Source organism: Sinohyriopsis cumingii, chromosome 1 (assembly GCF_028554795.1).
Source record: "Sinohyriopsis cumingii isolate HCF-2022 chromosome 1, ASM2855479v2, whole genome shotgun sequence".
NCBI classification, from domain to species: Eukaryota; Metazoa; Mollusca; class Bivalvia; order Unionida; family Unionidae; genus Sinohyriopsis; species Sinohyriopsis cumingii.
The window spans coordinates 26,432,569-26,449,295 of NC_142961.1; the positions used below are offsets into that span (position 1 = coordinate 26,432,569).

At 32.9% G+C, this 16,727-nt stretch overlaps 1 protein-coding gene across 1 annotated transcript in view; it reads left to right on the forward strand.

Moving 5' to 3' along the window:
• The first annotated feature begins 851 nt into the window (after positions 1 to 851).
• Positions 852 to 16,727, forward strand: part of LOC149806577 (nucleotide sugar transporter SLC35D2-like) — an 89,742-nt gene continuing 73,866 nt past the window's right edge. The window contains exons 1-4 of the mRNA XM_089954890.1: positions 852 to 955; positions 5,580 to 5,613; positions 9,700 to 9,786; positions 16,122 to 16,189. Coding sequence (XP_089811016.1) covers positions 852 to 955; positions 5,580 to 5,613; positions 9,700 to 9,786; positions 16,122 to 16,189 — 293 coding nt within the window. The remainder of the gene's footprint in view (positions 956 to 5,579; positions 5,614 to 9,699; positions 9,787 to 16,121; positions 16,190 to 16,727) is intronic.

The window sequence follows — 16,727 nt, forward strand, 5'->3', positions numbered from 1 at the left end:
ATAAAACATATACACAATGCATACCATATATGCATAGTGGCACGAAAACTAAAAATAATTTATTTGACAGTATTTGTACATAATGCAAACAAGTTTTCAACTATACCGCTCGACTGATCAATTTTATTGTTTATCGCGCTTATAAGACGACCCCTACCTGCAGGAATAGAATTTTCAGTAATAAAACTTAGATTTTTAAGCGAGCATTTATTGTATTTGTCTAAATCAAAATGAATTTGAAATAAATTTATGTCGAAATGTAACTAATCGAAATGTTTCATCAGTTTGATCATTATTGTCTTCCTTAAAATTGTATTGATAGGGTTTTTTATTGCAAATATCAACATTTATAACATATTTGTATTTTGTCGGAATAGAGGACATATTGATGATTCGTGTTTGTATTGGTGATATTTTTCATTCTATTAAATTATTAATTCATTATACTGTATATGCTATGAACAATAATTATATCAATTTCATAACACTGTTGTGTAGAAAAAAGTATAAATTTCTCAGTTTACAAGCAATTGTTCCAGATTAAATATCGTAAACTAACATTTGCATACAACTGATGAAGATATAAAATAGTGAATTATTTTGCGCTTTAATTTCTACAGATTCCTCAGCAGACAGGCACACAATTTTTAATCCTTTTCATATTTTCCATCAGGTATATAAATACACTGTTCACATACATCACTCTGCATGGTCGTACAATTTCTCGAGAAAAAAATGCAATTAAGCGGGATTCCAAATTATGGGGTTATTTCAAGTTATTCCAGCCGAGGCAAACGCTTTCTATGCGGATTACTTGGAAGTTATCGTTCTGTCCCTGTTATGATGGTGAAATGGAAGAACGTACGTTGCTAGTTCGGCTGCTGGCAGCAGCTTTTTATGGCTTTTCATCCTTTATGATAATTGTTGCGAATAAGGTTGTGTTGACCTCATACAAGTAAGTTTACAGCTACGATAAAATGTCGGAAAAAATTTCCGAAGATATATGTTACAATCAAAACGGTGTCTTGAAAGTTGCCACGTTCTAGATGATCATACCGGGGACTTGTCGTAGTTACTTCAGTTTACCTGCTGCAGGTAGTGTGAAACTCCAGGTTATTCGTGCGGCTTGATACTCGCGTTATATTTTTTTTTTAAATTGTTGATTGCGGTACACACACACACAAACACACACGCACACACACACACACACACACACACACACACACACACACACTTATTCCAAATTAGGCTTATTTAATATATACATGGTTTTTCGAGTGGGAAACTTAACAGCTTTCTGTGTGTGGGTGTGTGGGTGTGATTTGGATTCTTAATGTAGCTTTAACAATTATTCAGTCATATCACTGATGTCTGCAGTGTGGCAGTTTATAGTGATGTATAGCACTGGAGTATCATGCCTCAGGTAGCATGATGTCCCACCCAGTCACATTATCCTGACACCAGGCTGACCAGTCCTAATTCTAACCCCTTAATGTTGAGCACCTAGTGAGGCAGCTGTTAGTACCATTTTTATAAGTCTTTGGTACCGTATGACTTGGCCTGGGTTCGAACTCATGACCTCCTGCATCCAAGCTCGATACTCGAACCATTAGGCCACCGGAGCGGTCAACAGTTTACTAGTCAAAATATTTAACCGTTTTGATTATATAAAGACAAACCCTATAGTACAAGTCACATGGGTCATGTATGCACATTTACTCACTTTAAATATAAATTGTTCTTTTAAACTGTTACACTAATTTTCTTTGACGAAAGTCTATTCAGTCCTGATTATTGAATACTCTGCACCTTTACTGTTAGAAGAAACTTCCAGATGAAAAATATTTTTCGCTACAAACTTTTACGATGGTGGCCACCTACTAAACTTGATCAAAATAAGATTGCATTGAGTGGAATTGTCACAGTAGAGGGTAGTACAAATTTGTTTATCAATATGCATAGCTTTCATTGTGACATCACAGCGAGCGACATTCAGTGCGGATTGTACTGGATCACACCTTTATGTTCTTTTTTTCAAAAAATATCTGTGTACATTACCATTGATTTCACCATAAGCACCTCTCAGGGCGTCTAAATAATGACCTTCCAAAGGAATGTGGATGTATAAGAATCCAAATAAAGTGAATATTTGCCACTTTAAGGTATGTGGAATCAAATTCTAAAAAATTACACCCATTACTGAAATAGTTGGTGTTCGGTGCCTACATGACCTGTGTGACTTTGTACTATAGTCATATTTTGAAATTTCACGTTTGTATCTTCATTTGTGTAGGAGTTAAGCAATATTAGCAAAAAATGGTGTGTTTCTGGTCAGATGACCCTTGTTTTTTGTTGTCGACCCTAGCACTTTTTCCACTCGTGTTAAAAAAAATAACACCAACAACATTAAAATTTCTGAAATTGATTTGTGCATCTACTTAAGCTGGTTTTGCCCAGTACTGAGAAGCACTTAGTACATTATAGATACTAATCATTTTATTATATATAATGTTAAAACAAAAAACCTACCAACCTACTTTAATTTTGAAACCAGTGTAATAGGAGACATATTTGTTGCCTTACTAATGGATATACAAACATTTACAGATGTGCACTGAGACTTATTCAAAACTTGTTTAAAAAGTTCACAAAGAAAAAATTGATTGTCAGTTTTTGGTAGACTTATTTTCAGTGATAATTGTGACAAAATATAAAATACTGTCAAACCTCAAAGAGAAATCTTTGATTGGGTGACTAAATACACCTTCCATGAAACGGCTTGTTTATGACATACAAGAATGTTATATGTTCAGGCTCTCATGCTTTTAAGTCAGTTCCAACTGCAGACACCATAGAACTTGGTCTGTCATCTCATAATGTGCCAGCATATAAGGGTCTTTGTTGTTTGTTCTGCTGATTAATCCGAACAAACTGCATTGACCCAGATCTACTGGTGCATTATGTCAGGCTGCCTGGAAATGTAACAGTGTAACAGGTGGTGTCTGCTATTTTTTTGTGGTTGTTGGTGGAAAATGGGAAATTAAAATTAGGCTACCATTTTTGTATTATTATTTGGAATGTGACTATAGCTACTTTAGCAGGCTAATTTTTTTGTTTCCCATTAAGCCATGTTGCAGTAAAATTTATTATTAATTGATACAGTATTATTGTTGGTTTTGTTTCACTTATGATTTATGGTCAAGACATGTCACTTTTCTGATGACATTATTGTCATTGTTTTGCATAAATAAATTTTGGCATTTTATGTGCAGTCATACAGCTTGATGACAATATTATTCAGCACAAAACTTGATTGGTGTATTTATCTTGGAGGGTACTAGTTATCACAGGAAAAGGTAGGTCTCTGTTACCAACTGTTACTGCATTTTATGTATGTCTAGTTCTACTGGCTGTATACCAGATGAGAGTATGTGCTGGCATTTCATCTGTTCTCACAAGTTTGTTATTGAACTCCTAACTTCTGATTGGATTACCATCAATCATTGTGGACACATCTCAAGGTCTGTGCATTTCAAATAAAAAATACCCATGGGCATCACAGCAGCCATTTTGAAAATCTTTTTATTACAACTGCTTCTAAATGGATGGCTATATCGACATGGTTTTTTGACTGAAATACTTCCTATGAAGTCTGACATCCCGTGACTGCCATGGGGGGGGGGGGCATATTTAAAACCTTTTTAAATTACTCTTCCTGGAAGGACAGCCATTTTGACATGTGGTTTTCACCAAAAGATTTTTTATGATGTTTAAATGCAAATTGGGCTGATCTGACATCAAACAGTGCAACCATGGTGCCAATTTTAAAATTCATATTATTGCTACCCTTGCCATATTGACAGGGGTTTTCACTGAAATACTTTTAATCATGTTTAATTGACCTAATGAAAATGGTGCTAGTTTGATATCAGTATGGTCACCATGACATCCAACCTGAATATTTTATTATTGCTATTCCTAAACAGAATGTCATATTGATAGGGAGCAAAGCTCTTTACATATTATCCATAAAATGCTTTCTTTAAAGAATTCAGTTTGCTTTTGATATTTTAATGAAACTTTGTAGGCTAGATATGTGGTTGATGTAGATGCATAATAGAGTTTTACTTTTTCCTCTGGCTCATTTTTAAAAACATTTCCTGAAAAAGGGTATTCTGATAATTTAGTTAATCCATTTGTTGGTAATTTCTTGAAAAATGTTAAAGAAGCTCATTTGATAAATCTGCTCTTCATTTATTTTATGCCAACACTGCTAATAAGATTTTATTCAAACCTTGTAGTCTGTATATGTAATCAATGTAGATGCACAATAAGTTTTCACTTTTTCCTTCAGAATATTTTGTGAAATTTCTTTATGAAAAAAGGTCAAAAGTGGATATTTTGGGAATTTAGTCAATCATTGTTTCTTTACACTAAATGAAGATTTTTTTATTGAACTTGTAGGTTAGATTGTTTGTTGTAGATGTGTAATAAAGTTTTTCTTTTTTCTGACTCATTTTTATGATAAAAATTTAAAAGAAGGTAATGTTGGGATTTAGTCTGACCTCACATTGGTCCTCTTCTGAGGAAACTTTGTAAAAATATTTTTAAAATATTGTATATTTTGGGAATCGATTATATCTTCAGTTCTTTTTTACACAATTCCTAGTGATTTTATTGAAACTTTGTAATCCAATTGTGTAACTGGTGTAGATTCGTCATAAAGTTTTACTAAAGTTCTACTTTTTATTTTCTCTAGACCATTATAAGAAAAGGGTTATCTGGAGAATTTAGGTTGTCATTGCTTCTCTTAGCTGCCTGACAGATTTGAGTGAAACTTTAGGCCTGATATGTGTAGCTGGTATTGATGCACAATAAGTGTTTGCTTATTTTTCTGGCCCATATTTGGAAATTAATTCCCCAAAATGAGTTTTTCGAGAATTTGGTTCATCATTGTGTTTTTGCCCACATTGCTTGGAAGATTTTATTGGAAAATCTAGATAATGTGGTTGGTGTAGATGTTCATAATGGTTTTGCTGTTTCCCTCTGACCATATTTTGTGACAGTTATTGAAACATTGTTGAAAAAGTTTTGAGAATTTAGCTAGTCATTGCTTCTCCTTCCACACTGCTTGATGAATCTTTGAGGATTGATATGTGGTTGCTAGCTGGATAGTAAGGTTCTAAATGTTGCCTTTGATCCATTTTTTATGGACATTTGTGGAAAAAAATGTTGCAAAAAGAGGTATTTTGAGAAGTCAGGTTGTCATCTCTTCTGCAATACTAGATGTAGTAGTTATGGTAACTGAAAATTTGTATGTGGTTAGTGTAAATGTATAATGAAGGTTCAACTTTTTTTTACATTTAGAGAAGTCAGAATTCTGAGAATTTAGCAACTTTGCATAGTATTTATGCAACCTTGTGCAATATTACTTCTGAACATTCACTAACATTGTTGAAAGACACTGATCTTTCATTGCTCTATAGGCTTTGAGAGAAGATGTTAACTATATAAGAGAAACCTATTACAAGTATGCCTGATATGCATGTACATTTATATATTTATTTATTTTTCTTCAGGTTTCCTTCATTTCAAGTCCTGGGACTTGGTCAGGTATGCATGAATGATCCAATAATAAATGAATGGAAATGATTATTGTCATAAAAAATATAATTCCATTAAGTAATATAATAAAATGAAGAAAATGAAGGAAGATAAAACATTTCGAAATAGAAAAGGTGTGTCAACATGTGGGGGAAAAAATAATTCATTAAGACCTTTCACTGAATGTTGTTTAAACCTTTTATGTCAGTTATGAATAACTTGCCAATGTCCTCAGAGACTCAAGTTTTTTTCTTCTCATTTTCATTTTATGTTCTAGAGAAATAAATAATGTTAAATTTTACAAAGCTTGTTGTCTTTCACTCTTCTGTTACTTATTTTAAGAGCATAGACTCTCGTAATAAAGCCATAATAAACATATATACTTCTTTTATTAATAATGATCGTGATATTAAGCCCATAAACAAAGAGAATTTAGCTACGTACATGTATTAGTTGTTTACACAAAATAAAATTACAAAAAAGTCAGTTAGGTCAAGTAGAAATGAACTCAGTTTTAGACAAGGTCAGGTCCAGAATACAATGTTACATTACAATAGCATGTAAAGAAATAATTTTTAAAATTACCTAACAAACAATTAAATTAAATATACATAACATATTTGCATGGATTTCAAGCAGATTCATGATGTACTTTTCCATTGATGAATCTTTGAGTGGATTTCCATGGATTTCAACCAGATTCATTATGTACCTTTACATTGATGAGTCTTTGAATGGATTGACTTTCCAAATTCCAGCACTCTGTGTCATCATGTTGTGGTGTCTAATGACTGTTTTTTTAAAAAGCCCTGCAAAGTAATTGTAGTGAGTGGGGTCCATATTAATGCACACATTACATACAGTTCTATTGTTTGTTATGACTTTTATCCATTTTCAGAGACGATAAAAGTAGGTTACTATCACCTTCTTTTAAAGGCATATATTATGAAGCAGAATCATACAATTTGATAAGGAAACCTTGAGAAAAATTTTTAGAACCTAGAGATTGGTTTGATTTGTTGAATACTTTCTTGCTACTTGTTTACACTTTAATCTTCCAGATCTAACATTGATAATAACATTTAACTTAATAACATATGTAATTTAGAAGTTAATGTTTTTTTTATTAACTACTACCTTATTTTTTTTGGGGGGGGGGTCAAAAGGTTATTGTTTCAGAATTGAAAAAATTTCAAAATTATTTCAGCATTAAACCTAGTAGTGTAAACTTTCCTTTTCTTTGCTCTTTACCATATTTTCTGTGCTTTTTAATGGTAAAAAATAATAACTTTTTACTGTCATAAATGTTCAGTAGTATTTCATGGAACATTGGAAAATGAACAAATGAAATATCAAAGGCCAAGGAACCAAACCAACATATACAATATTAGTTTATTCCTTGAGAGACACACCAATGTAATCATATTCTGTGTTTACATTATGAATGAAAACTGACACTATTTGCCTAGATTTGCTTTTCTCCATGCAACAGAGAAATTTACCTGATTTGTTAACCTTACATTTCGTATCTCAGTCTGGTTATCTCAGTCCGGTCATCTCAGTCATAATGTCCATGCACTCAGAACTGCTTTTAAAAAGAATAAACCCTTCTTGTCTTCTGCTGTACTTGAAAGAGTTGTTCTAAAATCCAACAACAACGACAGCAACAGATATATGACACAAAGAAATTCACTCATAAAGCAACTTAAGGTCTTTCCAACTTTGATAACACACCGTACAAAACATTTGGACACACAAACACACACACATTGAAATATTGATAGAGCTCCAGATACACAGGCAATACACATCACTGGCTTCACAAATCCAAACTCAAGAGCTACTGCAAAGCAGGCAAAAATCAGAAATGTGTACTGTTATGTCAAACTGGTTTCGTCTAACATTGTCAAACATCCACAATCTGACCCAGTAGATTCAAACATAATAAATGTAATTGCAAATGAAAACTCCTGCACTTAGCAACCAGAGTGGTTCATTCACCAATCCACATGCTATTCCACAGGAAGATTTCCATGTCGCATATCATTGAACTAGTGATAGCAACACTGCCATATTTCCAGGACAGAAAATATAAATTTCAGAAAGTCATGAATTAGAAATTTCCACAGTGACTACCCATTTTGTTAGAACTGTACCCATTATACCTTTTGTACTGCACAGTATCATACCATTGCCTGCCAAAGAACATTTTCCAAATTATAACTGATAAAAGTTAAAATTTAAGCATATAAAAGATGTTAATTACTTATTGTTAATTTCATACCACATCCATCAATTAAATGTGATAAGACAGTAATAATATCATGTTTTTATGTTTCTATTTTCTCATGTGTAGAACTTGTATATGTAGGGTTGACAGGTCACCCGACTGCCCTCATTAACATATTCATCTTGATCTACAGAATATTGAAAAACAACAGCATGTGGCTCAAGATGCTTATTTTGCAATACTTTCAACACATTACAGCTAAAACTTTTCTCAGTTGTTTTTCCCTTTTCTCTGAGTAGCATGTATAGTTAGATTCTACTTAGATAATTATTCAGATTTTCATAAAAGAGTACAAGACCTTATGACATTTATATAGAGTGAGAAGCAATAATAGTACCTGATGAATACTGTGTTTTGAATCTACTAACTAAATTGCAATAGTGCAGGGTTATTTTAATTTCATTGGAAAAAATTGGATGAGAAAAATAATCTATGTTGGTGTTTGTATAAAGATAAGGAAATACAAGTCACAATATTACATTATTTGTTTCCCACTTGGCATAGCTTTATGGGGAGACAAATAATATAACCCCTTCACAGTGATTTCCTTGTCTTAGTCCAAACCCCAACATAGATTCTATTAATCTCAATCAACAATAAAATGCAAGTAAACTGAAAAACACAACTTCGTTTGTGAAGCAGAAGAATTTACCATTAGATTTTACACACATTCATCCCATGATCTAGTTGTTTCCAAGTGAAATTGGTGCCACTGAGACATCCAGTATTGTTACCAATGTGGCCATGTTGAAAATCTTGTTGCAACTACGCCTTTTAAATGGATGGCCATATCTGCATGGTGTTTTTGTTCTTCAGAAAGACTTCTCATGATGTCTTGTTGGTCCCGAGTGAAGATTGTGCCACTTTGAGATCTAATATGGCCACCATGACACCCATATTAAAATTATTGTTTTTGCTACTTCTTCGGAACACAAAGTCATATTGACATTGGGTTTCATCTGTTATGATCTGTAGTTCTTCCTAAATGAAAATGTTGCTGATATGACCACCAGTATGGCTGCTACAATGGTCATTATTAAAATCGTGTCATTGGTACTCCTATTCACACCAGTATGGCTGCCACAGTGGCCATTACTAACATCATGTCATTGATACTCCTCCTATTCACACCAGTATGGCTGCCACAGTGGCCATTACTAACATCATGTCCTTGGTACTCCTCCTATTCACACCAGTTATGGTTTTTCACCAAAAGACTTCTTATGATGCTTTGTTGGTCATAAGTTAAAATTTTGCCAATTTGACATCCAGCATGGCCACCCTGGCAGCCATCTTTAAAGTCTTCTTATTGCCACTCCTAAATGGAAAGTAATATTGACAAGAAGTTTTAACCAGAAGAATTCATATGATGCATTGGTCATAAATGAAAATGGTGCCAATCTTAATCCAATATGCGTACCATTGTGGCCATCTTGAAACTTTTGCATCAGTGCATAAATAATATAAAACTATGAAGTTATATCCATACATTGCCAGGTAAGAAAATTTATTTTTGCAAAAACATTTTGGCATCCCTGAACAAAAAGTGTCTGAAAGGATGTACAGAAAATATGTTACTTTTCTGCAGTTTTGGGAGGATCATTTTGTGACAGTAAGTTACTGCATAAATAATTTTGTATTGTAGGTGAAAATTAGATGAACAGTGACATATCTTTAAAAATGGGTAATGAAATTGCTGCAGAATTGTTAGACATCTGGGAGAAACAGAAATTAGAGTGTATAGTATTTAATATATTTAACCAACATACATGGTTAAAAGAAATGGTTTTTTTGTATTTCTTCAGATGTTGACTGGAATAATTGTCCTATTAATAGGAAAGCAGATTCAAGTAATACAGTTTCCAGGACTAGCAAGAGACACATTTCGCAGGGTATGTTGTTCTCACCTTGTATGCATTTGGTATCACTCTAGCGTAAAATTCTTGATCAGTGTGTATGTTTAAATATTTTTAACTTAGGTTTTTACAATAATTTTTCACTTATTTACTCACTGTATAACATTCTGATTACAATTTACTAAAGCATCCAGTACCGATCTAAAAATAAATTGGTACAGAATGAGATTTCATGCAAAATTTTGAATTTGATGTCATAATATATTACCTGTCGCTTTTGCATAGCTTATATTTTTGGAATGGAAATTACCATCATCTTTGTAATAAAAGTTCCATCCTCCCGGGGCCCCGAGTGGCCGAGTGGTCTAAAGCGCTCTTCGTTACGGATCACTGCCATCTCACCTCTGTCTGCGGCGGTTCGAGTCTAAGATTCAGCCAATGTGGGCATGTTAGAAAGCCTGCCAGTAGCTTCTCGTGGGTCGGTGGTTCTTTCCGGGGTTTTCCGGGTTCTTCCTCCACCATTGATACTGGCCGCCATGTATAGCCTATCGTGCTGAAAAATGGCGTTAAACCCCACAACAACAAAAATCCATCCTCCCATTAGATGGACTTAGAAAGCTATAGAAGTTAAGAACTAGAAGAACACCGACCCAGTCTGTTCCCTATGTCACATATCCATGTGCGATCATTATCATCCTTTTTTGGACGATGTTGTACTGTATCATATCAAGATTGCATATATGGCATCTGAGTATGGTTTTCCATATAGCTACAGTGTTTACACCCTTAGGGCATTGCATATTGATCATAGTATTAGCTCTCTTGGCAGTCTTTAGGCACTTGTTTTTCTGTTTATCAGTAGTGCCTAATTAATGTTACACTTTCCTGTTGTTCATTGGGTGAACCGTAATTGTGTATAATTTCATTATGATTTTATTATTATTATTGTCTTCAGAATCTTAGGTAGGTGTTTTCTCCCCATTCATATCTAGATTTGCTTGTTACCTCTGTTTCAGTCTATATTTATTTAGTGAACATCTGCTTTGGTGAGTCATTGACTAATGCTTTGTCTTTATTTTCAGACTTAATGAAGGGGGTTGAAAATCAACATTATTTAATGTTAGTGTTGTTCTTGTGGTCATACACAATTTGTTTTCAGTTACACTTAGGAACAGATTCCACTCTTTTTTATTTATTATAATTTGTTACAACTATAAGGTCAAAAACTTTAGTAACAGAAAAGAAGCAAAACCAGCAAGTTTTATAAAACTCAACAAACAATTTAATTATTAAAGTAATAAATAGAAATGTGAGAGGAACTTATAGTATAATGAAGTGAATCCAAATTTGTCTTTATAAAAGTCTTTGAAAGTCCTAAACAAATGAAAAGTCCCATATAATTTAAATACCTGAAATGTACTGGTCCTCCAAGAACTGTGATTTTGTCAAGATGGCATTGTCCAGAATTCTTTAAAATAATTTATAACAGTTCCAGAATAATATTATTGTCCAAATAATGAGCACTTTTTATCACCACTAAACAGTCCAAACAAATGTTTTTCCTGTTGAAAAATATCTAAGTACAGCATAAAATATGTCTGCAGACTTACACCAGGAACACAAAAAGCGTGAATGACTCCAGAAATCGGAATGAAACTGAATGCTAAGTTTCTCCTTATGTACATTGTAAATTGCGACTGTATTTTGCAATGGACCCCATATGACAACATACACTGTTGATGTATGGCATATTAATTCACTACGTACTATATTCACATGACCTTGCACAACCGATGGGGAAGCCACAACATTCTTCTCGAAACTTCCATATCCCATCAGTCACTGGGAAAATATGCCATAGGTGCTATTTTAAGTCTTATTATTATGATTATTATTACTAATTGTCAACACGTATGTAAACATCTTGATCCTACGAGATTTGTGTTTTCGACACAGCCAAATTAAACGACAATTTATAACAAAAATATTCTATACAGTTTACGACCATGAATAAAAATTACAAAAATTAAATAAAATCAAATATCAGAAGTTACAGAAAATATAGATATGCATAACAAATTATATTTTCCTGCTGCTGGTTTCACTAAGTCATTTTGTTTCTCTTGTTCTGAATTATCTTCAACATTCTGAACTCCATCAAATGGAAAAGTGGAATTTTTAATAGGCAAGGATAATTTCCATCACAGAAAGGTTAACGACACAACAGTCACAAGTTGTATCACAGCATTGAAATTAGTTTTACTCCTCCCCAAAAATCCATTGAAAAAAATTTATTTTCAAAACATTTTTATATCCTGACAGTGATAAGTGAGTAAATTTTGAATTCCTGACATTACAATTAAAATAAAATATTAAATTATTGTTGTGCAAAAGATTCATTAATAATGTTATGTTTGAGCTATGGGTACTACAGCTGTCCACAAGCAAGATACTCTAATGTGTAAAATATGTAGTCAGAAGGCTAGCAGCTTTTGATGTTATTGTCCCCAAAAGAAATCTGCTGGTCCTGATCTGTTTTATAGCCATTGCTATTTTAATTTGCTTTTTGGTATGAAATTTTATTTAGTCTCCTTTTTTATTACTGTATACATTGTCATAAACTCATATAAACCTCTATATTTTTTGGTGATTTTCATGACATTTTTTCAGTGTTAGATTGCATGCTTAAAACTTTGAAATTATTCGTTAAGAATTGAGTGAAATTTCCATAAAATAGGCTTATCAGTGTAGTTGACACAAGAACGGATTTGACAAAATAATAATGCAAAACGCTGTGCATTGATTATTTTTGAAATATTATAAAATGAAGAGGGTCATATCATTTACAGTAATTTTTCACCTCAAACTTTAAAGCTTACCTGTCAGATTTATAAAGTTTATTGAACTGGATCAAAAGATAGAGCCTTGGGCCACATGGCAAGCATTAGATTTACACACAGATCCCTGCACATATGTTTAATGCCCAGTCACATGTATAGTAAATCCATCAAGTTGAAAATTTCATTAGACTACATTCCTTGTTGAGTTGCTGAGTGACAGAGTAATAACATGTATCCATTGACATCAATTAATGTTAGTATCCATGGAATAATGAGTATCACAGATGCTTCACATGGTTGAATAAAAGACATTATGTATATATAATGGGTTTTCAACTCCCATTTTGTAGTTTTCTCCACCTCTTCTCTCAGCCATTTGTATCAATCATAAAACAATGTTTTTGTTTTTATTAACAATTTATTACTGATACACAGAAGTGACGGGTGTGTTTGTATGAACCCAATCCAGCAAGATCACATTTTTATGTTTAAAAATCTGGATGGTCAGGGTATTTCCAGATAGTGTAATACCCAGATGGCACATGGCCAGGTACCTTTCCCTCTTATATATATATATATATATATATATATATATATATATATATATATATATATATATATATATATATATATATATACTGTATGCTTCTCTGATGGGTATACAGTATTAACAGATTTACCTTTTAAGAATGAGAGAAATATATTGTTTATCTTGCAAAAATATGGCATTTGATTTTGTATAATTGTGTGAATGTTACAGTGGTAATTATCTCAATGTTATAGTATAAAAAAATATCTTTTCTGTCATAATGTTACCATACTTAAAATCTATGCAAACATTCATGATGTAAAAATACTGCATACATTGAGATCTGTTTATAATGAAAGCCTTAGAACCAGTCAGTTATTTTGCCTATTGGACAAAGACTACAGCATGTTGGAAATCACTGCAAAGTTTCATGATTTATAGATCGGAACTATCTGTGGCTATTCTTTTTAAATATACATTACATGCAGTGAGATCTGTTTGTAGAGAAAGTCTTAGAATCAGTCATTTGTTTAGTTCTACTGGACATAGACTATATTATGTTGGAAATTTATGCAAATTTTCATGATTTACAAAATCAGAATACATTTATTACATGCAGTGCAATCTGTTTGTGACAGTTCCATTTAGACATACATTACATTCAGTGAGAACTACATGTAGTTAATTCATTTAAAGGTACATTACATTCAGTGAGATCTACATGTAGTTAATTCATTTAAAGGTACATTACATTCAGTGAGAACTACATGTAGTTAATTCATTTAAAGGTACATTACATTTCAGTGAGATCTATTTGTGGCTATGCCATTTAACATATTTTGTATTGTCATGTATATTTATATTTGTATTATTTATTAGTTTTTCTCTATGGTTGTATGTTGTGTGTGATTTTAATTTGGACTTGACCTTGTCCATAATCAAGTTCACAGTCTTCCTGACCAGTAACTTTTATTTGGTAAACAAATGCTACATTTCTTCTATGACTGTGGTTTAAATATTAGGACCATTATCAATAAAGTCAAACATATTTATTGGGGTCTGGGTCTGGGAAATTGGTATTCCCCATGGAATAACCCATGATACCTGATGTTTACCACATTCTTTATTAAATTTGTAGTAACAGACCTTTCTTACAACAGGGATTTGTCTATGAATGAGCTTTGGTCCTACATCCTGGCTGTTATTTTGTGTCTTAGTTTTTATATAATTTTGTTTTCTTGACCAATTATTCCTTCTTGATTTGATTTGAGTAGAAGAATTTATTCAAATAGTTATTCACTGGAAATACAAAGTGCTCATAACCCTTCATCTCACGCAAGCACCTTTGGCTGCCTCTACTCCATTTGCATGGAAGCGCCTTTGGACGCCTCTACCCAATTCACATACAAGTGTCTTTTGACACATTTACACCATTCTCCTGGAAGTGCCTTTTGATGCCTGCCGTAAACATCAGCCATTTTGAGCGGGGTTCTCGTAGTGCCACCTTTGGGGAAAAAATCCTATTATATACTACATTCATTGGTGTGAATGACCATTACATTATATCACATGGTCACTGTTTATGCTTTGGTCGAAATTGGCTGTTTAAAGTAACTGGGTCGTATTCTCCACTCTCTAAAATGGAGGTCAAGGATTTTGTTCAGTACTTACTCGAGTTTTCACGATTAGAATCACAACTATGAAAGCTTCAATAACTTTTTGTAACTTATCAAATTCAGATGATTTAGTGATGTAGGTGCAAAGAACTTGTACATTTTGGGTATGAGAAATGGCAGTCATGGTTGGTCACTCAGCTTCACTGACTTGATGGTGAACAAGTTCTCTCAAGATTTTAAAGCACAAAAAAAATTCTTCAGTGAAAAATAATTATACAGCTATAATGATCAAATTTTACTCTTAAAATCTTTCCATACATAATATATGTGTACCAGAAATGTAAAACAGTTAAAATTTCTGTTAAACATAACATACACTACACTGCTTAACAGTTAACAGGCATGCCTATGTGTATGGAGTCGAATAGGTAACATGTGTTCTATTTATAGCGCACTGCACTGGGTAACTTTGCTACATGTATATTAAAGGGCTAAAAAGCCATACACTCTATGAAGTAAAGGGTAAAATAATATTCTTTGACAGAAACATTAATTTGGAATTATTTTGATTAATTGAAAGACTGTTAGTACATCATCACACTTCAGGCTACTGGTTCAAGACTACTAGCATGTCATTGCCTTCAGCACTGAATCTTATTTGAAACACCATTAGAATTTAGATTCAACTTTATTCATTAATACTGGTGATTAAAAGTGTTTAGACTATTTTGAGATTTCATTTGCATTACTGTAAGTTCTTCTAAATTATCACTTTGTATTCTTGGCAAATAAATTATTTATTGAATTTTACAAAACATTTTGGTTTTTGCTCTTTTCTTGTACTTAGTTTAAGACCATAGAGTCATAACAATATGCAGTGAGTTCTGTTTTGTGGCTACCACATTTAAACACATTATACCCAGGAAGGGCTTTTTAAAAATGTATGCCAGTGTACTCTGATTACCGGTACTCAAGGAAAATGATACAGCATTTTTTGATTGGATCTACAAGTGACTACTCCACATTGAAAGTGCCTTCCCTGGGTCCCAAGTACATGTATGTTTTACAGGAAAAGCCCATATAATGAAACTTTCAGAGGCATGACATTTTTGTATTTAGAATAGAGTGTAGTTAAAAAAAAGGAGAAGCTACATAGATAAATATAGATCTAAATGAATGCTTTGTTTTATTTTGAAATTCACTAAGTTGTGATTTCTTTTGGGTAGCGTCTAATTTTGTATGCACCTTATCTCATTTGAACAGAAACAAGTAAGTTTTTGTATAATCTGATAGATGTTAATGTCTGGGTAAGATTTAGTGAATCTTGTTTTTATTTAAGGTTTGTGTGAAAACCTGAAGGTATGATTCTTGACTTGTTTTTTTTAGATATGGCCACTTCCTGTCTTATATCTTGGGAACCTAATATTTGGCCTTGGTGGAACCAAGAAGTTAAGGTGAGTTATTTTTTTCTGTTATACTTTTAAAACGCTTGGGTGATTATTGTAGCTTTTATTTGAAGCCACTTTATTTTGACTCAAAAGTTGATTATGAATTGAAGAGTGCTGTAGAAAAGCTATATTAAAACAGTCCTAATGTTTTGAACTTTAATATTTATTTTCTCCCATGTAATTACTTTGGCGTGAATGCCCAAAGCATTGAAATTAGGTGTGAATCGATATACTGATGTATCAGTATTCTTTCCATATTGATACTTGTATCAGTTCAAGAGGGGGAGAATTGATGCAAAACAATACTTACCCTTCAAAAGTTACCATCAATATGCTCATTAGCACAGAATCTGCAGGGAGGGCATATTCCAGACCACATAAGTTATAGTCACCTTGTTAATTGTTCGGTGAGAGAGGGTGTTTTTAATAATTTCTTTTTTTACTCACAGAAGTAGGTGCATTTTGTCTGTGGCAGTTGTTTTTGCATCTGCAGGAGGCAGAGTGTGAAGGATTTTGGTTGTTAGTCATGTCCTCTCCCATAATC